General features: G+C 41.8%; 1 protein-coding gene across 2 annotated transcripts in view; it reads right to left on the bottom strand.

The window, feature by feature from the left end:
• Window positions 1-2,362: 2,362 nt before the first annotated feature.
• LOC139473855 (guanine nucleotide exchange factor for Rab-3A-like) overlaps window positions 2,363-27,982 on the bottom strand; it is a 50,413-nt gene continuing 24,793 nt past the window's right edge. Inside the window, exons 5-12 of one of the 2 annotated variants that reach the window (XR_011653969.1) lie at window positions 27,149-27,226; window positions 24,243-24,473; window positions 22,729-22,857; window positions 17,213-17,292; window positions 9,361-9,460; window positions 7,639-7,705; window positions 3,455-5,492; window positions 2,363-3,213 (exon numbers count right to left, since the gene is read on the bottom strand). Coding sequence is in view for 1 of the 2 variants with exons in the window: in XM_071256627.1 (XP_071112728.1) it covers window positions 5,422-5,492; window positions 7,639-7,705; window positions 9,361-9,460; window positions 17,213-17,292; window positions 22,729-22,857; window positions 24,243-24,473; window positions 27,149-27,226 (756 nt within the window). In the remaining variant the exon portion in view is untranslated. Of the gene's footprint in view, window positions 5,493-7,638; window positions 7,706-9,360; window positions 9,461-17,212; window positions 17,293-22,728; window positions 22,858-24,242; window positions 24,474-27,148; window positions 27,227-27,982 lie in introns of both variants that reach the window. The other variant, XM_071256627.1, reaches the window with a different exon arrangement.

The following is a 27,982-nucleotide window of genomic DNA, read 5'->3' as shown; positions in this document are numbered from 1 at the left end:
TCACTCCATTCCCTCAGTAGAAATAACATAAGATTGTAACACTGATTGCCAGTGTTAAGTAGCATGCACAGTGGCACCTACATACAGTCCTACCAGGCACCTGACGCCTTCCGGGGTACATGCACAGTAGGTCCCTAAATCTGGGGATATCTGGGACAGTCAGAAGGGTTCAGGATGCCACAACACACATACATACTTAATTGAATGTTTGCTTTCCTTATCAATTCCCAACAATCACCAATGTTTCCAAATTTTCTCATCACAGTCATGTGCACAATTTATCATAGTTGTCATAAAATGGCCAGACATATACATACAATATGCCAATATGAGTAATGTCTGTTTTCTGTAAAATATCATAACCTTGATGAAGATCTCACAACCTCCCTTCAATTCTCACACAATCCTTGAAACTCCAATTCCTTTCAGTCAATATTCTGCTGTTCCAGGACAAAGAGTATCTGCTGGATGGTGTAGATCAAGGCTCAAATCCAATGAGTGACTGCCAAACTACTTCTCAGTTTGTTCAATGTCCTATTCAGCTCTGCATGAACTATGATTGACGTATTTCCGAGTGAACGTTAACAGCTAGGTGCAAAATTATTGTTTCAAGCTAGATAAATTGGAAAGAAGACATCCAACTATTCATTGGTCCTGGATGTGAAGCCTAATGCCTACCTGCTGAAAGTTACCATGGCAATACAGAATCTGAAGCACTATTTCCATCGTAGTCTGTTTACTACTTCACAATACGTGTATCATACTTGTGCTAAAAAGAACATGAGTTTCACACAATTATAACAGATCAAACAAAAACCTAATTTAACAAGATTAAAATATGTTGGTGATAAAACCCTATTCAATAACAAAAACCTATGCTGATAAAACCCTATTCAAAACAGACAAAAGTCAAGAAATGATATCAACAACAACCTCATAACTTCAGATAAAACTCTGCTAATGTTTGTCATAACATGTTCGAATTCATATCTGAAAATAGTTTTAAAAAAGTGAGCAGATCTGATGGTTTATCTCACTGCCTAAGACATTTCCAATAACATCTGTTGATGGGGTGATATAGTACCATGAAGGTGAGTTGATTTTGTTTGACTTTGTGTACATTTCATATACCCGGTATATTATGGAGTGTCTGCTCATGTGGGAGGAAAAAGTGATGCCAGTCACATTTACCATTCAGATAAAACCAAAGAGCATCCTGGCCTAAAAGGGATGATAATCAGTGTGAAATTTGGATTGCAACTCACTACTAGCAGATCCTGCAGCTGCAACACCACAGAACCACCCTCAATCTACGTTTCAGGGCATCTGGAGGTTTTTTAAAATCACAGGTATAAAGATGTACAAAACATGAATACTGTATAAAAATAGCCAATTGTACACTTGTTCCCATGCCTCAAATGGCACCATCCTTCAAAAGCCAGGGAAGCAAGCATCCAACACAAAGTACACAACATGGAGGACATGTAAAACAGGGTCCTAGTCACCTCACAAAGTCACCTTGAGGTCCTGGTGACACATACAAAATAGCATCTGAATATGAACATTGTTATATGTACATCTACACATATTTATATTGCTACCTAGACAATTAAACAAACTACATACATGGCTACACACTACTGAAGAGTATTTCCAATGATCATGTGACCCACCACTGTGTTTTTCACTCACACAAGAAACACATGAAAGCCCTATTTCATCTTGTATTTCAAATCTGATGTTTCAATAATCACGTTTATTATGAATAATGCCTGCAAATAACCCTTCATCAGTAACAGAGAAACACACAAGTAATTGCTGACACTGAATGGTATCACTGTTAATATGTGTTTGTTTTTGATTCAATAAATCGTTTAACAAGTTTAAACAAGAGCAATACTGACAGGGGTTTTAAAGAGAGGGGCGCAACAACTCTGAAGTGGACGCACACACGCGCACGCACACGCGCACGCACACACGCACGCACACACGCACGCACATACGGACACACAAACACACAGACTGAGAGGGCTGCATCTCAACTCTCAAGTGGACGCACGCATGCACGCACGCACGCACGCACGCAGGCACGCACGCAGGCACGCACGCACGCACGCATGCACGCACGCACACACACACACACACACACACACAAACACACAAACTGACAGAGGGCTGCATCAACTCTAGCAGGTATACTCACACACAAAAGTTAAGCACAACTTCCTGTACATTTTTATAGAAATAGCAAATTTTTTTAATATTTATAAAATCAAGTCTATGTTTTGGATAAAAAACTTTGTTGTGGTAACATTGCATATCTAATAACATGTCTTGACATAGAGATACACACACCCACACCCACACCCACACCCAGACAGACAGACAGACACACTCTCACACACACACACACACACACACACACACACACACACACACACACACACTGTCATGACATTATGAGTCTTCATGAATTACATCCAAACAACACAGCATGAAAACACAGAACAATTGGACAGAAAAGCTTCAAATTAGAATGTATCCTCTCTGTAACACCACGTGTAACTTGAGCACAGTTCCTTGCTTTTACCCTGATGCAATGCTGACCTTGATTGGGGTACAAAAATAGAAGTTCTCTATGCATCACAATAGTGATGCTTCACACCATCTCATCTCATCACTAACCTCCAAATAGAAAGAGTAATTCTTCTCATGTTTTACAGTAAAACATCTTCACACTATGGCAATGAGACATTGTGGCTCTTTCTGAATCTTTCAGAAATATTTGAGCCTGCATGTAAATCATCCCTACCTCTCATATCAACACACCATATCCCAGCCTATGATTCTCCACTTCCAGTAAAACATTAAACAGAGACATTCTGAGAGTCATGGGGGATAAATCTGTTTGGAGATGTTGTACGAATAGGATGCAGCTTTGGCTGGACATGGATTTATCCCTCTTCTGGAACCTACAATAATACCGTAAAAAGTTTAGTAGCTTATATCTCAATATGTGTACATCACAGTCATTCTGAGCTCCCAGCAAGGAATGTATGCCATGATGGATGCGGACAATCTGGGTTGCTATGTTCTGCTGACCTCCATGGAAGCATTTTCAGGAGCTGGAATTGGTTCAGGGTGGGTTGTGGCGGAACCCTCACCGTCAATGTCTACCCTGAACTGACATAGCACCAGACTCCAATCTGATCCCTGCACAATACCCAGGCTGTTTGGTGAGATTTAGATTTGATGGAAGGAGGAGAATATGGACAAAAGGGCAGGTGTATCCATGAGTGTTAACTAAATACAGTCAACAAAATGTGTCAAGACATTACTGGTCATTAGAGACAATGAATATAATCTACACTAAACATAACAGTCTTAATCAGATAATGGTTGAAATAATCTCACTGAATATTGAGCAACAGATAGAGTAAATGTATTACTTTACCTTCATTTTGCTAACAGTTTACATCTTCATCAGACATTTCACGAACACCAACAGAAGCATCCTGTAATCCACAGACAGATCTGTTAATTCAGATCGGGAATTAAGTACAGTGCCCCTGTCAAGTATGTGTTTGGCACTGTTCACAAACTTCAATGTTAGTGTGGTTAAATAATATCAGGAATGCATTTCCCTCATAACCCAAACATATATATACAGACCATCACAATCAAATCAATGCCAACAGGTTGACTTGAAAAAAATCATCACAGACGTCTGGAAGGGTGTTCCACTCGGCTCTTATAAAGTCCTCTACACATGAACCACTTGTCACCATGATGACCACAAGATGACACAGAGAACAGAGGTGCAATGAAGACCTCGGGTTACATGTTGAGTTTGTGCATCTATCTTTCTTTCATGTAAAATGGGAATCACTTTCTCATGTTTAAATTCTTCTTCATGTAAAATGGGAATGACATTCTCATGTTCAAGTTCTTCTTCATGTAAAACGGGAATCACATTCTCATGTTCAAGTTCTTCTTCATGTAAAATGGGAATCACATGATCCCTTGCTATAGACTGCGAGACAGATCTGATACAGAGATTCAACAAGGTATCCACACACTACAACCATACTCATACTTATATTTAAGTTTTTGTTTTTTGCTGAATCTTGATTACAAACTTGCTGTCATCCATCATTCATTCATCTCATCTATCATTCAAATAATCCTTCATGTCAAGTTGAAAGATGGACAATATTTCTAGATATCAATCAAAACCATTTATCCTATTTAAGTGAATACTAAACAGGGTCAGACAAATCCCACTCTACCATAGACAAACATGTTCTACCCCAGCATAACCTCCTTTGGTCAATATGGACTAAGAGATTTCAATCTTTTTGAGAGGTTAATCTTGACCAGGAGAGGTCAATCTTGATAAGTGTCAACATGGTCAACAAAGGTGAATAACGTCCTCACACCAGTGAACCTGCACTCATCCTCACAGCTTGCCTTACACTTAAAATAGTACACTGTAAAAACTAGATAAAAGCAACTGAATAGGAATGTTTGTTCCTTGCAACATATACATGAGTCATAAAAATGTTCACTATTTACAATATGACCAGATTGTACCAGTGGGGTTTTCTTCACAGAACTAGGACCATAAAGTGCTGCAATCTGACTGACACAAGTCAACAGGAGGGGAGTCCGGGATGATGGGAAGGGTCAAACAAGGTGTAGCATCTCTCGGTGACACAGATCATCTTCAGGACGACACAAGGGGAACATTCTCAATCTCATCAATATCAGATCTTAGTCCTCACTCCCACTAAACAAAGATCTGAGGACATCTTATTATGGGTCACATCAGACCGACCTTTCGCGAACTTTGACCAAACACTGGAATGAATGACAAGAAGCCGACATTAGCCAATCAGAAGACAGCTTTCTCAATATGGCATTATGGCACTAGTTTCAAACTGGCTACAACGCTTTGAAACATATTTTGACAAATTCCTAATTAAAACTTTGAAAATTGAACAAACGAACATTCTTGAATTGCTAAAAGATGGATTGCATGGATTCAGTCATAAAGCCCGTCACTTTTGTTCGGAATACCCTGTGTTAACGCTTTCATGGTTGCATGATTAGAAAATCATATTCTGACTGTCACTTTCATGATCTGGTAAGCGACGTTCTGATTGGTTGGATGAAAGGTCGTTCTGACATGACCGGTAATGGGATGACCTTTGTTTAGCGGAAGCGAGAACTAAGATCTGATTTTACTAAGATCGGTAACATTCTGTGCAGCCATTTACTGCGGTGATGTCCCTGATCTACGTGTACTCCAGGATCCCAGTTTTTGGAAAGTTCATGGCTCGCATCAGAGAGAAACTATAAACATACATATGAGACCGCTGGTTGTGGAAAGACAGTTCGGTGGAGAGTCATGTCCGAGTCTCATAGTAAACCTAGCCGAGATAACGCCATCTGGCGTCGTAATCGAGTGATTTCCAAGAATGTATCTTTATCTGAAACAAAGCAAAGTAATGTCGGCACAAGTTACAACTCCACATAAGTTACATGCAGGGCTGTGAAGAGTAATTAATCATTAACGGAAGATAAAAGCTTAGTGCTAACTTTTTTTAATCCCACCTTATGCGATAATTAGATTATGTTTAACAAACTGGTTTAAACTGGTTTAACTGGGAATACTCAACAAATTTTCACCTACTGATAAAGATTTTAACCCTCAAACATTATTAGAACATGCATTGCAAGCAGACATTCTGAGAGTGGAGTGTTCATTTGTCCCCATGTTGTGACACAGTCAGCAATATTCCAGCTACAGATGACAGTCTGTGTGTCTAGACGAGGCCTGACTGAGGATGCAATAAGGATCCCAGTGTCATGCAATCAGTCACTGAATCTGCCCACATGACTCAATATATACTGAACAACAAAAGTTCCTGTGATATTGAATAAGATTTAATGCAAAGTTATGTTTTTTACCAAATCAGAAACAATTTCGGTTCGCAACAGATAAAAGACTCCTGTTAGTTTTCACATGGTTTAATTTGCCATACTGACTGCAGAAAATGTGTGATTTCACAAAAAACATGAACATGCCAAAATGTCAATTTACAAATCAATAGTGTGTGTGTCCACCTCTGGTTTGCAATGCAAGCAATACATCTTCGTCTCATGGAATGGACCAGGCGTCGCACAAAGTCTTTTGGATGTCTGTCCATATCTGCTGGAGCATGTTTAGAAGTTCCTGGAGTGTCTGTGGAACACGTGGTTGATGTTGAAGGCGCTGATCCATCTCATCCTACATGTGCTCGATTGGTGAGAGATCCGGGGAGTGAGCTGGCCAGGGAATGACATTTACATTGTTTTGTTGAAGAGGATCCTGTACAAGTCGAGCAATATGAGGTCGGGCATTGTCATGTTGAAAGGTAATGCCTCCACCATGACGACGCAAAAATGGTAGAACAGCAGAGTCGATGATCTCGCCGCGGTAGCACTGTCCATTGAGATTTCCCTCACCCAGTAATGAACGGGTCTTCCGTCTTGCTGTAATCCCACCCGATACCATAATGCTGCCGCCCCTGAACCAATCTTCTTCCATGACTCAATGACTGATGCAACGTTCACCTCGACGTCGGTACACTCGAATCCGTCCATCGCTGTGGGTGAGGTGAAAACAAGACTTGTCAGTGAATAGAACTTGTCCCCATTGCATGGTCGTCAAGCATAGACACTGTCTGCACCACTGTAGACGTCCTTGACAATGGTTTCCTGTCAAAATGGGACGTCTGGAGGGTCTTCTGGCGACAATCCCTGCACATCTGTGACGGCGACGTACGGTTTGTGAAGATATTCGTCGAAGCCCAGGGATGCTTCTTTCAGTCACTGTTGCTGGCTGGAATCGATTTCATAGGTGTGTTGTTCTAATCCAGTTGTCTTGTTTATTATTGGTTACTCATGGCCTGCCACTCCGAGGATGGTCTCTGACTGCATTCGTCTGTTGCCAACGTTGCCATAAACACCAAATGGTGTTTCTGTGGACGTTAAATTGTCTTGTAACATCACATTGACTCGATCCTGCTTCAAACCTACCAATGGCTCGCAGACGTTTATTTTCGGACAGGCGTGTCATTTCGTAATGTTGAATAATTGCTGAATTTTGTTGTTTTTCTGAGTAGTTGTTGTCAGCACGATGCTAAACAATGCATATGGAATCCTGTTAACACACGTTTTTATACCCATTCTTGGGTAGTGAAATGCATGGGGCTTGCATAAAAGTAAACTTTTGCATGGAATGCATGCTTTTCTATAGGAGTTGCGTTTTTGTGACTTGATTCCATACATGTACTACAATATTGAAAACCAAACTTTACTTGTTTGAAAAATACACTAAAATATCGGTGTCAAAGGAACTTTTGTTGTTGAGTATAGTTAGCCTAAAGACAAGCAATAGTTTCTGGGAAGACTACAGGGCGGTGGGGTAGCCTCGTGGATAAAGCGTCCGCTTGTCATGCTGAAGACCCGGGTTCAATTTTCCACATGGGTACAATGTGTGAAGCACATTTGTGGTGTCCCCCGTCATGATATTGCTAAAAGCGGCGTCACACCATACTCACTCACTCCCGACTAACATAATGTTTCTCCTACCTTCCTGCCTGACCAGCCCTTGGTGTATATACCTGATGTAGGTGTAGAAGTCACACACTGAGGCGATCTGCAAGCAACAACCACACAACACATAGTGCAACATTGTCAGGGCACCCAGTAATACATCCTGAGAAAAACATCACGTGTTTCTGGTTACTGGGATTGGTTCATGTGTATACTAGGAATGTATTTCATGTGTATACTAGGAATGTATTTCATGTGTATACTAGGAATGTATTTCATGTGGAAAGAAAAGTGAAATCACCATTTGAACATAACATAAAAATAATATTCATGTCTGTTTGACAAATGCAACAGTTTTACTACCAACCTAACACTTTTGTGACACACCTGTGACAGTGATCTTCCTACCCTGTTGTGACACACCTGTGGTATTGATCTTCCTACCCTGTTGCAACACATCTGTGATTTAGCAGCCATGTTGTGACACACCTGTGGTATTGATCTACCCACCCTGTTGTGACACATCTGTGGTATTGATCTTCCTACCCTGTTGCAACACATCTGTGATTTAGCAGCCATGTTGTGACACAGCTGTGATAGTGATCTATCTACCCTGTTGTGACACACCTGTGGTATTGATCTACCCATCCTGTTGTGACACATCTGTGATATTGATCTTCCTACCCTGTTGTGACGCATTTGTGTTAATGATCTAGCAGCCATGTTGTGACACATCTGTGATAATGATCTAGCAGCCATGTTGTGACACATCTGTGATATTGATCTTCCTACCCTGCTGTGACGCATCTGTGTTTATGATCTAGCAGCCATGTTGTGACACATCTGTGATAATGATCTAGCAGCCATGTTGTGACACATCTGTGGTATTGATCTTCCTACCCTGTTGCAACACATCTGTGATTTAGCAGCCATATTGTGACACATCTGTGATAGTGATCTATCTACCCTGTTGTGACATACATGTGATTATGATCTATCTATCCTGTTGCGACACATCTGTGATAGTGATCTACCTACCCTGTTGTGATACATCTGTGACAGATATCTACCTACCCTGTTGTGACACATCTGTGATAGTGATATACCTACCCTGTTGTGACACATCTGTGATAATGATCTACTTACCCTGTTGTGACACATCTGTGATAGTGATCTACCTACTCTGTTGCGACACATCTGTGATAATGATTTAGCAGCCATGTTGTGACACATGTGTGATAATGATTTAGCAGCCATGTTACGACACATCTGTGATAGTGATCTACCTATCGTGTTGTTACACATCTGTGATAGTGATCTATCTATCCTGTTGTGACACATCTGTGATAATGATATAGCAGCCATGTTGTGACACATCTGTGATAGTGATCTACCTATCATGTTGTGACACATCTGTGATAGTGATCTACCTATCCTGTTGTGACACATCTGTGATAGTGATCTACCTACTCTGTTGTGACACATCTGTGATAGTGATCTACCTACACTGTTGTGACACATCTGTGTTTATGATCTAGCAGCCATGTTGTGACACATTTGTGATAGTGATCCACCTACCCTGTTGCGACACATCTGTGATAATGATCTAGCAGCAATGTTGTGACACATTTGTGATAGTGATATTGCAGCCATGTTGTGACACATCTGTGATAGTGATCTATCTATCCTGTTGTGACACATTTGTGATAGTGATCTATCTATCCCGTTGTGACACATCTGTGATAGTGATCTACCTACCCTGTTGCGACACATCTGTGATATTGAGTACCACTCCTGGTCCTCCTCCAGTTTGATCTTGTAGTTGCACAACTTGTTCGTCTCAGTCAGGGAACACTTCCTGAAACAGGTATGTCATTCTCACAACAGTCAAATGACAGATATAGCTTTGTTTGTATGTTTGTTTGTTGTTTAGCGTCACACTCAGCAATTCAGTGATTGATATCATAAGCAATGATCTACATAACTGGGATACAACTTTGATGAAACCCACAAGCATGGGTTCCCACAGTTGGACGGTGGGGCACAGATACCCTAGCCTCTAAGGACCTCAACCGTGGGACGTACACGAGGAAGCTGGAACTAATCAGGAATTAAAAGGATTTTACAAGGATTAGTGATAAACTTGTGTAAGGGTTGCTTAAAAAAAACCTCATTGTGCTACAAAGAGATACACTTATAAACCTATTCATTGGGATCGCTATTAAGTAAGAGACTTCTTTCTATAGGCATTAAAACCTATTGTGAGGTTTTACTTTCCAGTCGGGTTAAATCTCATAAACAGGGACGTTGTAATGTCCCTGGGATTTTATATAATATCCTTGGGATTGTAGTCCGCTGGGCTTCCTCATCTGCGCTCTGTGTTGCTGTGACCTTGGATGTCGGCGATTGAGATTCCGAAAGGAGTAGGAGGTAAAGACCATATCAGAACGCCATAACATCCCTCGATGATGGCTGAGAGTGTGCAATACTATGCAACGCCAAGGTGGAGGTCACTGCTCTCGTCTCATGAGGATTGGAAGCAGCAGGGGTGGTAGTCCCTCAAAGGTGAAGACCCTAAGGATGATAAAACGCAGCCAGTGGAGATGGTGGTTTTGAGATAATCAGAAGTTGCAGCTGTCGACAAGTGGATGAAAAACAGTCTGAGATGCCTTCAAGTAGATCTGGTAGGCTCTTCCATGACATCAGCTCTCAATCAATGTGAGTGGTGGAGGCCGAAAAGACAATCCGGTTGTCCTTGAATGCTTATCTTGTTGAAGAGGTTGGAACCGGACTCAACCGACGTCTAAGCAAGAGTCCATCTAACACGAGCTACAGGAGCCAGTGCAAGCAGAAAGATCGTCATGAATGTAAAGTTTGAGGTTTTATCCACAAGTGGTTCCTAGTCAGCCAGGAGAAGTGACAGAAAAATACAGCCAGTAGATGACTCATGGACACAGAGTCAGCAAGCAGACTGATAGAGATGATTGGAAGCCAGTGGATTAATTGGATGGACATGGATGTTTCCCCTACATAGGAGTCGCCACAGTCACATTGTATGTGATATACGGCACCAGCTGGGTCTTTTTTCTTTGATGTAGGGGGCCTGCCATTGGCACTGAGGATGTTCTGGATTGTCCTGCCTCTCTGGAATACTGTATCAATGTTGGAGTGGCGTTTGAGCAGTCTGCGGATCTGGTGGCTGGCTGTTCCTATGTAGGCGCTGATGACAAACGGGGCTGTCTGTTGTCATGGAGGCCGCTCTCTGGAGCTGAGGATGCTGTTGACTGTTTGTTCAACTAGGCTGGTAGGATAATTATTGAAGTTAGTGAAGACATGGCGGAGGTGGTTGAGTTCAGTTTGTAGCTGTTGTGTCGTAGAAAAGATGTTGACAGCACGTCGGGCTAAGGTGGCGATATTTCCTCTCTTGATTTGTGGTCGATGGTTAGAGGAATTGTGCAGATACTGATCCGTATGGGTTGGTTTACGGTAGACACAGGTGTGGAGTTTGTTATCGGGGTCTTTCTGTACTCTTACATCTAGGAATGGTAGTTGTCTGTCAGCTTCTTCTTCCATAGTGTACTGCATCCATAGTAGCTTGGCTGCAGAAAACCCTGGATCTTGCAAACTGGAAAAAACTTTTCCATTTATCACAGAGATTCTCATTGATTGACGAAGTGCTAAGGAGGCTGCCTTAGCTGCTCTAATGGAAAATCCTCTTACGAGACTGCTCTTGATATACACCTTACCTGAAGTTAGTATAATACTGGTCTTGGATGGACCTGATTGGAGGGATGATGCAGCAGTAGATGTGCCCAGTTTGGATGTCTTAGTAGTTGAATCTCTGCCAGTTTGACAAACTCTGGAACCCAAGATCTTGTCAGTCAGAAGGTGCTACCAACAGCAGTTGTAGGTAGTTCGTGTGTAGAATCTTTGTAGTATCCGTGGTATCAAGGCTGGTGGGGGAAACGCATACACGTTTAGGTCCTCCCATGATATTGTCAGAGCATCGACTGATCAGGCTAGTGGGTCCGGCGCTGGTAACATAATGTTATCTGATGCATATAAGTTATTAGTAGACAACCTTTTCTTTTATTGCCAGTTGGAATGCTTCGGCCATAGCTTCCTTTCTGTTGGTGATAGTCTGCTTGGTCTGGATAAGGTGTCTGCTAATCAATTTGCCACTCCCGGTATATGTCTTGCCTCTGTTGGTAAGTTGAGCTTGTCTTTCAAAGGTGAAAAAAGTCAACTGCAGGAGGGTCTCTGATTCCATTGTGCAGAGCTCCAGATAAGCTGCGTATCTGCGTAAAATACGCATCAGAAATGCAGAAATACGCATACACAAATAAATTCCAAGCGTATCAACTACGCAATGAACATTACAGATAAGCTACAAAAATAAAACTTGTGTGTATCATCAAAATATTGTGAAGTAACCCTGCGTATTACTGATTACTGATTAGCAAATCAGTAACTTGTTTTGAAATTATAAAGGGGCATTCCGTCAACCTTGTCAAACTCCACGATGACAGTTACATCACGATCATTTGCCATTACACTTTCTTGTGGAAGTATCGTGGTATTTTTTAGTCCTATGAAGCTCTCGAAACCACACGACACCAGTTTGCAGGGACTAGATGAATAGTGTTTTTAAATATTTAACTTAAATACCCACATGTGTAAAAACTAATGGGTAACAGAAATTTGAATACCCAGATAGAATTACTGATACTGATATATTTTGTATTGAGCACTGAGATAAAACTAGCAAATCCAGACTAGTACTATTCCAGTTGTTTTGTTATTTTGTATTTACATCTACGTAATGCTTTGTGTTGATTATTAAATCCAGCAAAACAGTTTTTTTTCATTTCCATGAGTACTTTAGGATGTAAGTCTGGCTCATTAGACTTGATCCCAAGGAATGGAGATCCTTGAATGGTTGTAAATCAGACGTAGTTGAGTTAATGATTTCCGGGTAAAAATTGTAGTCTGAGTAATTGGGCTAGAATCCCTTTGTCCAGGTAAAATGTATGAACAGGCTTAGTCACTCGTGTACATAGCCATGGGTCGAAGCAATTCCAAAGGGTAGTGTACCGCCAGTGACAAGAGAGTGGTTCTCCTTCCAGTTCCAAAATTTGTGTTCCAAAGCTATGGAAAATCTTGACGGTCGTGCGTGTGATCTAGATTCTAGTAGAAAAAAACGAGGTTGAAGATGTAGTTTACCGGTTGGCTGATTGTACGAAGCAGGGTAATCGGGACCACATGGAAGAGCGGCAGTATTCATGCCTTGAATGGATGTGGGGAACATTAGGAACTAGGGGTGACTATTGAGGCAATTTTGACTATTGCGATACTATTGCGATTGTTAAAACAACTATTGCGATACCATTGCGATATTGGCCCTACTATTGCGATAGTTTTCACTTGCAATTATAGCAGGCTTTAGCAGCATATATTTCAGCATTTTGACTGACACCATCAAAATAATTATAACTTTCTGATACTATTTGTAAAGAAAACAAGAAATGAGAAGAAAACAAGTTCAAATTGACCTCTCAAAAACATGTTAATACAAAATTTCACTTCATGTATCTGGTCAAGTCACCAATGTGAATGAATGTGATTGAATGACTAGTATTTGACTATACAAACTGTCAAACTCTTTAATTGTCACATTGACATTCACTGAATGACTAAATGCGATTCAACATATCAATTAGGAAACAAAGTTGACAAATGAATGTTATCTGTTCGACGATTCAAATCTGAATAGGGGGAGCGCGTTGTCTCGAGCATCATAACCTGTGATGGTGAATTGTTATTGGAGAGTATCGTAAGATGATTCATGGCTGGCAGGCAAGTGGGCCGGATCCATGAAGATCCCGGTAGAGAAGAGACATCAGTATCTCAAGCTCGCGGTATCTCAAGCTCGCCATATGAGATGACTATGCCTGTTAGAGACCAACGAGACCAGTTGGTCAAGTTCGTTGTTCGTCTGTTTTATATAACAAAAGTTATATCTGGGATAATATCTTCTCAGTAAAGTAGATGCTCGTACTTTATTGGTTGATTCCCATCCCAACAGTGCCGGAGTAAGGGACCTAATCGCCAACACACAAAGTCAGCGATCTAACCCACTGAGCCACTGAGGCTTCCTGGAGGTAAAGTCATACTAGCGGACGAGTTCTTGATGGGACGATGTGTTGATGTATCGATTTATCCATGTGTCGACGTATCAATGTATATCGTAGAGTGGAGATCCCTTGGTATCAATCTGTAGGAGAGGCGGAACTGTCGATCCTCCGGGGTACGATCTGACGAACTGTCCATCCAATATCAGCATCTTGTCGATAATGGTGAAGTATGTTGATAATGTTGAAGTATGTTGATCTGTCGATCCCTTGGTCGTCTTTGATCGAACGAAGGATGACGATCCTGTCGATCCTCCGAGGAACGATCTGATGAACTGTCCGTCCAATAACAGCGTCTTGTCAATATTGGTGAAGCATGTCGATGATGGTGAAGTATGTCGATCTGTCGATCCCTCGGTCATCTATGATCCAATGAAGGATGTCGATCCTGTCGATCATCCGAGATACGATCTGGTGAACTGTCAACATGGTAGTCCATGTGTCGATGCATCGATGTGTAACGTCGAGTGGATCCACCGAGGTATGATTTGTCAAAATGTCCATCCAAGAACAGTGTCTTGTCGATAATGGTGAATTAAGGCGATATGTCGATCCCTTGATCACTTGGTTGTTATGATCCAGCAAGGGTGACGATCCTGTGAGTGAATATCAGTCTTCAGTCGGCTATCACTTCCTCGACGACGATTGTAGTGTTTTTCGGACAGAAGGGTTGTCGCCATTGGAAAGCCGGAGAGGTGTAGGTGTATCCTCAGAGCGCTTCAGAAGTGATGACCCGAGTAACAAGCGTGGTGGGGGAGGAGGCAACCCTCAGTTGACGGTTTGACTTCCCAAGCTGAGTAAAGGGCCGTAGGGTCAATGACTGTGGAATATTGTTATTTTATGTGAGAAAAAACGACACTAACAAGGTGAGGTGTGGTGAAATGGGGTTTAATGTTGCGTCCAAGATTCTTGCACTTATATAGCGACGTGCATGTACGTGTGTGTGTGGCTGCTTGTGCTAGTCCGGACTGATGCCGTTTTATAGTGCTAGCTCACTGAGATACCATGCCGCAGTTTAACATGAATTCCCCACTCAGACACAGTATACTGACTCCAAGCCAACCAGTCCTTGTTTTATGTCTTAATGCCGAGCGCCAGACAGGGTAACAACAAGTACTATCTTTTAATGTCTTTTGGTACGACGTGGCTGGGGATCGAACCCCGGACTTTCTGCTCTCCGGGGGGACACTCTACCACTAGACCATAGAGGCTGTCACAACAATAACAAACAAAACAACAAACTAGATGTGTATACAAAGGCATATTTAGCCTGTTCTAGCTAGCTTTATTTCACAGATGTATCGGCATAGGGAAATTATTTGTTTAATAAGATTTCATAGACTAAAAGTTAATCTAGGTGAAGGGATACAGACGAAAGAACTGTACACTGGCCATTTAAAAGCGAGACGACTGTAGAAGCCAGGGAGCAGGCACGTGCACAGGGGCATGGTCCGCACAGAGGCGTGAATCGCAGTAGTCAAACCAGACGGAAAGTGATCCTCCTCAACGTACAGCGATGTAACCATCGCCTAATAGACTAATATCTGGTTAAGCAAGAAAACAAAGGTACAGCCACGGGGGATAACACAATTGTTTGGGTTTCAAATTGGAGGAAAAAACAACATGCACGAAAACATTAAACTGATGAACAGTCGCCTTTGTCAAACACTTAGCTGAGATCCAATTTCTGGCAAGGAGGTACACAGTGGACATCGCTATTAAAACCACACACTCTTCGTGGTAATGGTAAACTTTAGTAGTGAAGTCGTGTATTTAAATTTTATCAAAAATGAAAAAAGAAAATACAAAAAAATATAAAAAAAACAAGAAAGAAGTGAGCAGGGCTCACATCCCACGGTTATCCCCGCTGGTCAATAAGAAATAGTAAATAGTTTGCTAATAAATGAAATATTACATATTTCTAACTGATTTTAACTTCAATGTTTTAAAAACTAAGACTGAGTTCCAGTGACAATTGATTTCATTGAGGAGTTACATACCGTATATCGCTGTGTATAAGGCGAGTTTTTCGTACCTAAAATGAGGGGGCTAAGAAGGGGGGTCGTCTTATACACGGAGTCGAAGATCTCACATTTTTTTCCACTGGCGATGTCAACCGGCGTCCGATAGCCAGCAAAAGCATTTGACAATAAAACTTCGCATTTCGTCCTAAATAACTGTTTCAATAACTATTTCCATACATAAACATGATTTGTATCTCTTTTCCTTGAATAAAGTTTAATAATTTCTGCAAATAAAGTTGAAATGACCCTCGCCTCGATGCAGATTGTCAAACCACCTGACACGGTAAAACAATCAACATCTGTGAGTAGAGAGCCGGAAGTACTGGTAATTTGCATATTGCACATGTGACCTAACATGTGATAACCGGTGAAGCTGAAATTATCAAAAGGACCCAAAATTGCTGATATAAAAACACATAAAAAATGGAACACTATCATATAAGAAAATCAATAAATTAATAATTTCCATTTAGCCTTAATAGATATGGTAAAGAATTCATAAATTCAAACTAACACAAAGCACAGATACTTATCTGTGTGCATGGTTAAAAAGTTATGGGCCGTACAAAACACCCACCCTAAAAATTTAAGTTTCTAAATGGTTCCATGGAAACGGCAAAAATTAAAAAGTTCAGAATCTTCAAACTAGCAAAGGGCACAAGTACTCATTGTGGGAAATGTGTGTAGCAAGTTTGGTGAAGCTAGTGTGCGTGGTTAAAAAGTAATAGACCGTACAAAAGCTTGGACAGAAGGACGGACGAAGGGAACGCTACATACCCCTGATTTACTTCGTAAACGGGGAAGGACGGACGAACAGAACGGTATATACCCGCGATTTACTTTGTGGGTGCAGACAAGCATGGGTTGGTGAGGACCTTTCCTACGTAGGATGTTCAAGGGTGTAGACAAACATGGGTTGGTGAAGACCAATGGTACCCCGGAGCTTCATGGGTGCAGACAAGCATGGGTTGGTGAGGACCTATTCTACGGAGGATGTTCACGGGTGTAAACAAGTATGGGTTGGTGAGGACCTATTCCACAGAGGGTGTTCACAGGTGTAGACAAGAATGGGTTGGTGAGGACCAATTGTACCCCGGAACTTCATGGGTGCAGACAAGCATGGGTTGGTGAGGACCTATTGTACCCCGGAACTTCCTGGGTGTAGACAAGCATGGGTTGGTGAGAACCTATTCTACCCCAGATGTTCACGGGTGTAGACAAGCACGAGTTGGTGAAGACCTATTCTTCCCCGGATGTTCACGGGTGTGGACAATCATGTGTTGGTTAAGACATATTCTACCCTGGAACTTCACGGGTGTGGACAAGCATGGGTTGGTGAGAACCTATTCTACCCCGGATGTTCACGGGTCCACAGATAAAGCAGTGGTACTGTACCTGGGGTAAGAGTTGTCCCCTGGAATGGGCTCTATTGTTAGGGTGTTATGTTCGACACAGTGCTGTACTCTCTCTGCCAACTGAAACATATAATACATATAGATATCATACCTTTAATGCAGATGAAATTAATGACAGGTTTGACATGCAACTTGCTCCGCTGAAAAAAAAGTAAATAACATAGCACATGCTTTCAGAGCATGTGCAAAACAAGGCAAATTGGACTCACTTGAGTTAAGGACAGATTGGCATATGTCGTCGTGATAGGATGTAGATTCAACAGATTCGTTTTAAAGCTTATAAAGATAGAACATAGGTAGAACGTAGGTAAACACATTCACTTAGGGAGGCTGTTGCAATAGGGTGGACCACACCTAGCAACAATAGGGTCGTCTTGATCTGGCAACGGGAACGGTGACTGATCGATGATATGAAGTTCTGGGAACCATGTTCTGGCCGGCCAATAAGGCGCGACCAAAAGCAGACGTAGGTTTGCCGTTTGACGAACTTTCTCCAGTATCGATGGTAACAGCACCGTTGGTGGAAACGCGTAAGCATCTAGACCCTCCCAAAATATGGGTCTGGAACCGGCGACACGAATCGAGGGAGGCGGTTGTTGTACCGGGTTGCGAAGAGAGCTACTTGGGGCAACCAGAGTCGATCTGTCAGCAGATGAAAGACTGTCGGATGGATCATCCACACCGTGGGAGATGGCCTCGATGGCCTCGACAGGCGTCAGCTATCACATTCTTGGCCCCCGGGATGTGACGGGCGCGTACGCCCATGTCCAAGTAGTCGACGAGGGCGAAGAACCTGAATGTTCGGTCCGACCGAGTCGTTGCCTTTTGTTGACGACTGTGGATTTGTCCAACTGTATCATCAGCTGTCTCCGACGGAAACTCGAAAAACTCGACTGCCCGAATCACTGCTTCCATCTCGAGGCAGTTGATGTGGAGGACCTTATCTTCTGGCAACCACAGCCCAGCCGCTTGGCCGTCCCCGAAGTGCGCTCCCCAGCCTTCCAACGCGTCTACGAATAGGTGTAGTATGAACGTAGGCTCGTTCATAAAGACGCCTTTGCAAACATGGTGGCTGGAGCCACCACCAGATGACCACGTAGCTGCGCCGGAAGTGGAACCAGGAGGTTGGGAAACTCCAGGTGAGGGTACAGCAATCTCTGCAGCAGATGAAGTTGAAGATGACCTCGGCGAGTCACGTCTTGGACCCTGACTTCCTGCCATGTGTGCACCGACGCCGGGGCATATAGAAGTCTCGGAACGCTGCTGACAATCTTGTCCCAACGGTCTTGAGGTACCTTGACCAGATTGACTCCCTTCTGGAAGCGTATCCCAATGTACTGTAGATCCTGAGATGGTACCAAGTCCGACTTTTCAAGGTTGGCGATCCACCCGAGGTACCATAGTAGACTCAGGGTGGTCGCCAACTCTTCTTGAAGGGCTTCTGTGAACTGGTGAGCTTGGAGCCCATCGTCTAGGTAGAAGGCAACCTGATCGCCTGCCTATGGAGCCATTCTACGACCGTCTTCATGATCTGTGTGAAAATGCACGGGGCCGTAGAAATTCCAAACGAGAGGGCCGCCCACTGGTAATGAATACCTTGGTATTCGAATCGGAGGTACTTCTGGACCTCGGAAGCTATTGGTACATGTAGATACGTGTCCTGAAAGTCTATCGAGACGAGGAAGTCGTTCGGTATATCATCCGACGCAGAGAGCTGAGGGATATCATGGTGAATGTGTCGGGTTGTTGGAGGTATGTTGCGTTGAACTTTTTGAGATTGAAAATAAGCCACATCTTTGTGGAGTGTTTCTTGGGTACTAGAAAGATGGGCGGTTAGTACCCCGACGATGGTGCCTATGTCCCTAGGTGAAGTACGGCTGCCTTTTCCACCAACAAATCGATGGCCTCTGTCAGTCGAGTCGGTGGAGTGTGGAATGTCGGGGATGAAGTCAGTGGTGGCGTTGATCTCAGGCGTGGGGAGTAGCCTGTTGTCAAAATGTTCTGGACAGAAGGGTCGTTGAGGAAAGCCAACTTGTGGGCATATTGATGAAGTCTCCCCCCTACCGGTAGCTCGTCTAAAGGTAGTGTCACCGGGGAAGACTCTAACCACAGCGATGGCGTCTGGGATACTTGGAAAAGGAGACCTGGTGACCTTTCCTGTCCGAATCTCTCTTGCGGGACGGCTGTCGGGGCAGGTCCCTACCTCCCGTTGCACATTCTCGTTTCGGTAACGTCGTCGGCAGTTCAAAGATCTAACAAAGACACCCTGTTCCATTATGAGAGGGAAAGATAGATCAAGGAGACCCTGTTCCAATATGGAAGGAAAAAGATCTAACAAGGAGATCCTGTTCCATAATGAGACGGAAAAATAGAACAAGGAGACCCTGTTCCATTTTGGAAGGACAAAGATCTAACAAGGAGACCTTGGTCCTGAAGGAAATTCAAAGATCTAACAAGGACACCCTGTTCCATTATGAAAGGATAAATATCTTACAAGGACATCCTGTTCCATTATGAGAGGGAAAGATAGAACAAGGAGACCCTGTTCCATTATAGAAGGACAAAGATCTAACTAGGAGACCTAGGTCCTGAAGGAAGTTCAAAGATCTAACAAAGACACCCTGTTCCATTATGGAAGGACAAGAATCTGACAAGGTCAAGCTGCTCCTTATGGAACGACAAGGATCAAACAAGGATACCCTGTTTCATTATGGGTGGACAAAGATCTACCAAAGAGACCATGTTTCTTTAAGGAAGAACAAAGATCTAACAAGGTCAATCTGTTCCATTATGGAAGAACAAAAATCTAACAAGGAGACCCTGTACCATTATGAGAGGGAAAGATAGAACAAGGCAACCCTGTTCCATTATGGAAGGACAAAGATCTAACAAAGACAACCTGTTCCATAATGGAAGGACAACAATCTAACAAGGTCAAGCTGCTCCTTATGGAAGAACAAGGATCTAACAAGGAGACCCTGTTCCATTATCGGAGGACAACGATCTAACAAAGACACCCTGTTCCATTTTGGAAGGACAAAGATCTAACAAGGAGGAGACCCTGTTCCAATATGGAAGGACAAAGATTTAACAAGGAGATCCTTTTCCATTATGAGAGGGAAAGATAGAACAATGAGACCCTGTTCCATTATGGAAGGACAAGAATCTGACAAGGTCAAGCTACTCCTTATGGAACGACAAGGATCTAACAAGGATACCCTGTTTCATTATGGGAGCACAAAGATCTACCAAAGAGACCATGTTTCTTTAAGGAAGAACAAAGATCTAACAAGGACACCCTGTTCCATTTTGGAAGGACAAAGATCTAACACAGAGACCCTGTTCCATTATGAAAGGACAAAGATCTAACAAGGAGACTCTGTTCCATTATGTAAGGACAAGGATCTAACAAGGAGACACTGTTTCATTATGGAAGGACAACGATCTAACAAAGACAACCTGTTCCATTATGGAAGGACGGCAATCTAACAAGGTCAAGCTCTTCCTGATGGAGAGACTAGGATCTAACAAAGGCACCCTGTTCCATTATGGAAGAACAAAGATCTTACAAGGAGAAGCTATATCTAAGGGAAGTTCAAAGATCTAACAAAGACAACCTGTTCCATTATGTAAGGACAAAGATGTAACAAGGTCAAGCTCTTCCTGATGGAAAGACTAGGATCTAACAAGGAGACCCTGTTCCATTATGGAAAGATAAATATCTTTCAAGGGGATCATGTTCCATTATGGAAGGACAAAGATCTAACAAAGACAACCTGATCCTTTATGGAAGAACAAAGATCTAACAAAGGCACCCTGTTCCATTATGGAAGAACAAAGATCTTACAAGGAGAAGCTATTCCTAAGGGAAGTTCAAAGATCTAACAAAGACACCCTGCTCAACTATGGAAGGACAAAGATCTAACAAAGACAACCTGTTCCATTATGTGAGGACAAAGATCTAACAAGGTCAAGCTCCTCCTGATGGAAAGACTAGGATCTAACAAGGAGACCCTGTTCCATTATGGAAAGATAAAGATCTAACAAGGGGATCCTGTTCCATTATGGAAAGATAAAGATATAACAAGGAGACCCTGTTCCTGAAGGGAATTTAAAATCTAACAAAGACAACCTGTTCCATCATGGAAGGACGGCAATCTAACAAGGCCAAGCTGCTCCTGGTGGAAAGACTAGGATGTAACAAGGAGACCCTGTTTCATTGTGGAAGGACAAAGATCTTTCAAGGGGATCCTGTTCCATTATGGAAGGACAAAGATCTAACAAAGACAACCTGATCCTTTATGGAAGAACAAAGATCTAACAAAGGCACCCTGTTCCATTATGGAAGAACAAAGATCTTACAAGGAGACCCTATTCCTAAAGGAGGTTTAAAGATCTAACAAAGACACCCTGCTCAACTATGGAAGGACAAAGATCTAACAAAGACAACCTGTTCCATTATGGAAGAACAAAGATCTAACAAGGTCAAGCTCTTCCTGATGGAAAGACTAGGATCGAACAAGTAGACCCTGTTTCATTGTGGAAGGACAAACATCTAACAAGGGGATCCTGTTCCATTATGGAAGGACAAAGATCTAACAAGGAGACCCTGTTCTATTTTGGAAGGACAAAGATGTAACAAGGAGACCCTATTCCTGGAGGAAATTCAAAGATCTAACAAAGACACCCTGCTCCTTTATGGAAGAACAAAGATCTAAAAAAAGCCACCCTGTTGAACTATGGAAGGACAAACATCTAACAAAGACACCCTGCTCTGTTTCATTATGGGAGGACAACGATCTAACAAGGAGACCCTGTTTCTTTATGGAAGGACAAAGATCTAGTAAAGACACTCTGTTCCATTATGGAAGGACAAAGATCTTACAAGGAGATCATGTTCCTGAAAGAAGTTCTAAGATCTAACAAAGACACCCTCTTCCATTATGGAAGGACAAAGATCTAACAAGAAGACCCCGTTCCATTATGGAAGGACAAAGATCTAACGAGGTGAGGTGAGGTGAGGTGAAATGGGGTTTAACGTGGCCTCCAAGATTATTGCACTTATATAGCGACGTGCATGTATGTGTGTGTTTGTGTGGCTGCTTGTACTAGTCTGGACTGATGTCGATTTATAGTGATGGCACACTGAGATACCATGCTGCAGTTTAACATGAATACCCCACTCAGACACAGTATACTGACTGCAAGCCGACCAGTCCTTGTTTTAGCCCCTTAATGCGGAGCGCCAGACAGAGTTACAACAAGTACCATCTTTTAATGTCTTTTGGTATGACGCGGCTGGGGATCAAAACCTCGGACCTTCCTCTCTCCGGGCGGACGCTCTACCACTAGACCACGGAGGCAGTCGAAAGTTCAAGGATCTCACAAGGAGACCCTGCTTCTGATGGAAGAACAAGGATCTAACACGGTGTTCCTGGAGACAGTGCTCCTTCAAAGTAATACAAAGAGACCCCTACAATCCTACAATCCACCAACCTTCTTGTTGGAGAAGTTGAGGCAGGGAATGATGTCCTCCATCATCATCCTGGCCAGGAAGGGGCTCGTGCACTCCATCACCGGATCCTGTCGCCAGCCCAGGAACTGGTCATAACACGCTGTGTCAAACTGAAACATACAAATCAAATTACTTCATATTAGCCCGAGGAGGTCGGGTAACCTAGCGGTTAAAGCGTTCGCTCTTCTCGACCCGGACCCGGGTTCAATTCCCGACATGGGTACAATATTTGAAGCTCATTTCACTTGACAAGATGGTACATGTTACCCTGCTTTGCGTTCGGCATTAAGGGGATAAAACAGCTCGGAGTCTGTATATTGTGTGTGAGCTGGGTATCCATGTTTAACTGAGGCATGATACTGTATCTCAGTGGGCTAGCACCATAAAAGGCGGCATAATCTGGACTAGTACAAGCAGCCACACACAGATACACACATGAGCACGCACACACTGTATCTTCGCCTAACCAACATAGATACAAAGTACTATCTCTGAGTATACATATCCTACAGGGAATACATTGGAGATAGTGAGTGAGTATGGTTTTATGCTGCTTTTAGCAATAATCCAGCAATATCGCAGCGGGGGACACCAGAAATTGGCCTCACACGTTGTGCCCAAGTTGGGAATCAAACCCAGGTCTTCAGCATGACGCATGAACGCTTTAACCACTTTAACCTGAATATTATTGGATCTATCAGTCACAACCTATATAATTTTTGCAAATACACTCCCTCTATTTCACCTTAGCCATAAATCTTTAATTTTGCCTGTCAGCACACTATAAACTGGGTTTAGACAGGACAGTGGTTATAGGCAGGAAATCACTATGCAATGTCACGTGAATCATGCCAGGATGGAGGTGACATCATTAGCACTGAAAGTGACATCTTATTGGAAGTGATGTCGTAGAAACATTAATTGACGTCATCAAGCCAGAAATAACGTCATAGAGGCTCAAACTGGAGGGATCAGAGAGATCTAGGCCTTGTGAGGAAAGAAGACATCAGATGGCTAGGCTGTAAGGACATAAATATAACAGTAGTTCCATGGAAGTACATCAAGTATGTGCTAAGGTTCTTGGCATGATTCCACTTTCGGACCTATTGAGGTGATTTCGGTCCCTATATTGGTCCAAAGGGATAGAGAAGCTTATTTAAGGGCAACACCTAGGCACACCTTAGAAGCTGGATTTAGGAGAGAACATCCAACTGATTGAGCTAGGTATTTGGGCTTGGTTTCCCTGTAAGTGCAGCAGACTATCCAGGGATTGCTAGAAGCCAGAGCACACCTATTCCCTCTGTGTTTCTGGCTACGATGTAAAAGAGGTAGAGTATTCATAAGAATTATCAAACAATAGTTATCATTGTTAATAATTCAAAGAATGCTACCTCAATTCCATCAGGAGTAATTACACCCTCTAGAGGGAGAAGTCTTTGAATTATCAACAGTGAAAACTATTGTTTGCTGTTTACATGGTATCCATTAGACTCACATCTTTACAGTGTATGGCGCCGTGGTTCTGCTGTGCCTCCGCGGCCTGTCGAGACTCCTTGGTAAACTCATGGTGACTGGTGGACCGTCTGTGTGTCTTCCAGAATGGCTTGCTGACCTTCTTCTCCTTGGCCTCCGCAATCTGGGGATGCAGGTGTTTGTTGGGGGAGCTGGGCGTCGATGTCAGAACCAGTTGTTTCAAGGCCACTACTTCAGCCTGCAGTACTTCAATCTTAAACACAACACTGCCATATTTTAATCTTAAACACAACACTGCCATACATCAATCTTAAACACAACACTGCCATAGTTCAATCAAACACACGACACTGCCTTACTTTCATCAAAAACTCAACACTGCCTTACTTCCATCAAAAACTCAAAACTGCCAAACTTTAACATTAAACACAACATAGCCATACTACAACATTAAACACAACACTGCCATACTTCAACATTAAACACAACACTGCCATACTTCAATATTAAATACAACACTGACATACTTCCATCAAAAACACAACACTGCCATACTTCAATATTAAACACAGCACCACCATACTTCAATCTTAAAAACAACACTGCCATTCTTCAATATTAAACACAGCACTGCCATACTTCAATCTTAAATACAACACTGCTATACTTCAATCAAAAACTCAACACTGCCATACTGAGGTCCGGAAAATTTAAAATCCCAATCGGTATTTGCATTTAGGCCACGCCCCCTTCAAATACCAGGGTAGCGTATTTTAGTACAACTTTACACACACATTACAAGTTGCTACTTATTCATAATATGATGAATTATGAATTGTTTAAATTTAAATTGTATAATTCACGGGACAATTAATAACAAATAACATCATTTTAGAATTCCATGGAAAACATACGTTTATTTCTGTTATAATAACGATCTGTTAATGTAGTGAACAGTCTAATTAACATGATTAATATTCATGAGTTGTATCTGCTCAAGTGTATGCGTTGTAACATTTGGATCGAGACTATATCCCATATTTGGTTATCACATGACCACAAGGGAAAAGATTTTTTTTTAAACTAAACATTTTTTAAAAAACAAGACAGATAATATAATCACAAATACTAAAATATCGTTGATAGCAATAGTTATTTGAATACTTTTTTCATCTGTACTTACTTATTGACCATAAAAAAATTATATTGATCGTCACAGAAAACAAAATGGCGGTCAATCAAGATTCAATATACAACTAGCTACTGAAAACAATAAAATCTGCAAATCCTTATTGTATGTCAACCAAGGTTGACAAAATGATCGTCCAGACTTTGAGGGTTTGGCAGATCCGGTCGACTGGCTGTCGTCACGCTTTCGCTTCCTCTCTGAGCTTACGTATCCTAGCATTGTGAGGATAATGAGGTACATCTTACTTACTTACTTACTAACTTACTTACTTTGGAGATTTAACGTGCGCTTTCCGACTGATGCGTACTTCGCACACGGGCCCGACCAGGCCATTTAATGTGTTTCCGAAAGGGGCGAAAGTGGTGTGTGCAACCCAAGAGAGGGCTTTAGGGGTTGCTTATATAGAATTTGGGAATTTTGAGATTTGGAATAGATGCCGATGGGGTTGGGGAGTAGAACTAAGGGAGCTGGGTATGGTGGATGTTTGTTTGTTTATGTGATTTTGATTTGGTAGGTTATTGTGTTTTTAGGTACATCTATGATGCAATGTAATTATACAGTTGTAAACACCTTTCACTCAAATTAACAAGATGTTGTCAGTTATTAATCCTCGACTCAGTGTTTCCAATCAGTGTCAACTCAGTTTATTGCCTATTACAGTGACTGACAGCTTGGACTATCATGTAGGTACGATGTATTTACAGCAATCAAAACAAACAAAGCTTGTCAGTGTAGATAATCTTCATTGTGTTACAACTGAAGACAGAAACTGCTCAGTCCTAACTGTTGATAATGTCCAGTCAAAATTTAAGTATGTCCGGACAATATTTTTTAAAATGTCCGGACAGAAAAATTTTAATGTCGAGTAAGCAATATTTTAAACCGGACATTTGAGATACCCAATCGGACATGTTTCCGGACCCCTGCTGCCATACTTCAATATTAAACACAACACTGCCATACTTCCATCAAAAACTCAACACTGCTGTACTTCAATATTAAACACTACACTGCCGTACATTAATCTTAAATACAACGATGCCATACTTCAATATTAAACACAACACTGCCATACTTCAATCAAAAACTCAACACTGCTGTACTTCAATATTAAACACAACACTGCCATACTTCATTCAAAAACTCAACATTGCCATACTTCAATCTTAAATACAACGGTGCCATACTTCAATATTTAACACAACACTGCCATACTTCAATCAAAAACTCAACACTGCTGTACTTCAATATTAAACACAACACTGCCATACTTCATTTAAAAACTCAACATTGCCATACTTCAATCTTAAATACAATGCTGCCTTACTGCAATCTTAAATACAATGCTGCCTTACTGCAATCTTAAATACAACACTGCCATACTTCAATCTTAAATACAACACTGCCATACTTCAATCTTAAATACAATGCTGCCTTACTTCAATCTTGAACACGACACTGCCATATACTTCAATCTTAAATACAATGCTGCCTTACTTCAATCTTGGACACGACACTGCCATACTTCCATCAATAACTAAAAACTGCCTGACTTTAATCTTAAACACAGCACTGCCGTACTTCAATCAAAAACACAACACTTCCAACCTAGATCTCAGATTTTCCATAATGGCCTCATACAACATTTCTTAATAAACTCCCTGATGTGAACTCTAGAGGGATTCACTTGAGATAGTCTTCTGATTGGTAATATGTTACATTCCTTGTTCCACACAAACCTTTTGATTTGACTCGGCTAGCAGCTTCTCAGTGTGCATCCTCTTCACGTTGGCCTCCTGGACCATCTTGTTGGCTTCCTGGTCATGGACAGAAGCATAAATATATCTGAGATATAACAACATCTCTATATATCACATCTCTAGCCATTACATGTGTGATTTATACTAATAAATCAAATCTCTAGCCATTACAAGTGTGATGTATGCTGATAAATCACATCTCTAGCCATTACTGATATATCACATCTCTAGCTATTACAAGTGTGATGTATACAGATATATCACATCTCTAGCCATTACAAGTGTGATGTATACTGATATATCACATCTCTAGCCATTACAAGTGTGATGTATACAGATATATCACATCTCTAGCCATTACAAGTGTGATGTATACAGATTTATCACATCTCTAGCCATTTCTGATATATCACATCTCTAGCCATTATAAGCGTGATGTATACTGACTTATCACATCTCTAGCCATTTCTGAAATATCACATCTCCAGCCATTACAAGTGTGATGTATACTGATATATCACATCTCTAGCCATTACTGATATATCACATCTCTAGCCATTACAAGCGTGATGTATACAGATATATCACATCTCTAGCCATTACAAGTGTGATGTATACAGATTTATCACATCTCTAGCCATTTCTGATATATCACATCTCTAGCCATTATAAGCGTGATGTATACTGACTTATCACATCTCTAGCCATTTCTGATATATCACATCTCCAGCCATTACAAGTGTGATGAATACTGATATATCACATCTCTAGCCATTACTGATATATCACATCTCTAGCCATAACTGATATATC

The sequence above is a fragment of the Haliotis cracherodii genome, unplaced genomic scaffold (assembly GCF_022045235.1).
Source record: "Haliotis cracherodii isolate W230 unplaced genomic scaffold, xgHalCrac1.p SCAF_3, whole genome shotgun sequence".
In the NCBI taxonomy this organism is placed as follows: Eukaryota; Metazoa; Mollusca; class Gastropoda; order Lepetellida; family Haliotidae; genus Haliotis; species Haliotis cracherodii.
Note: the sequence above shows the minus strand (reverse complement) of the source record. Positions and strands in the feature narration are given on the sequence as shown.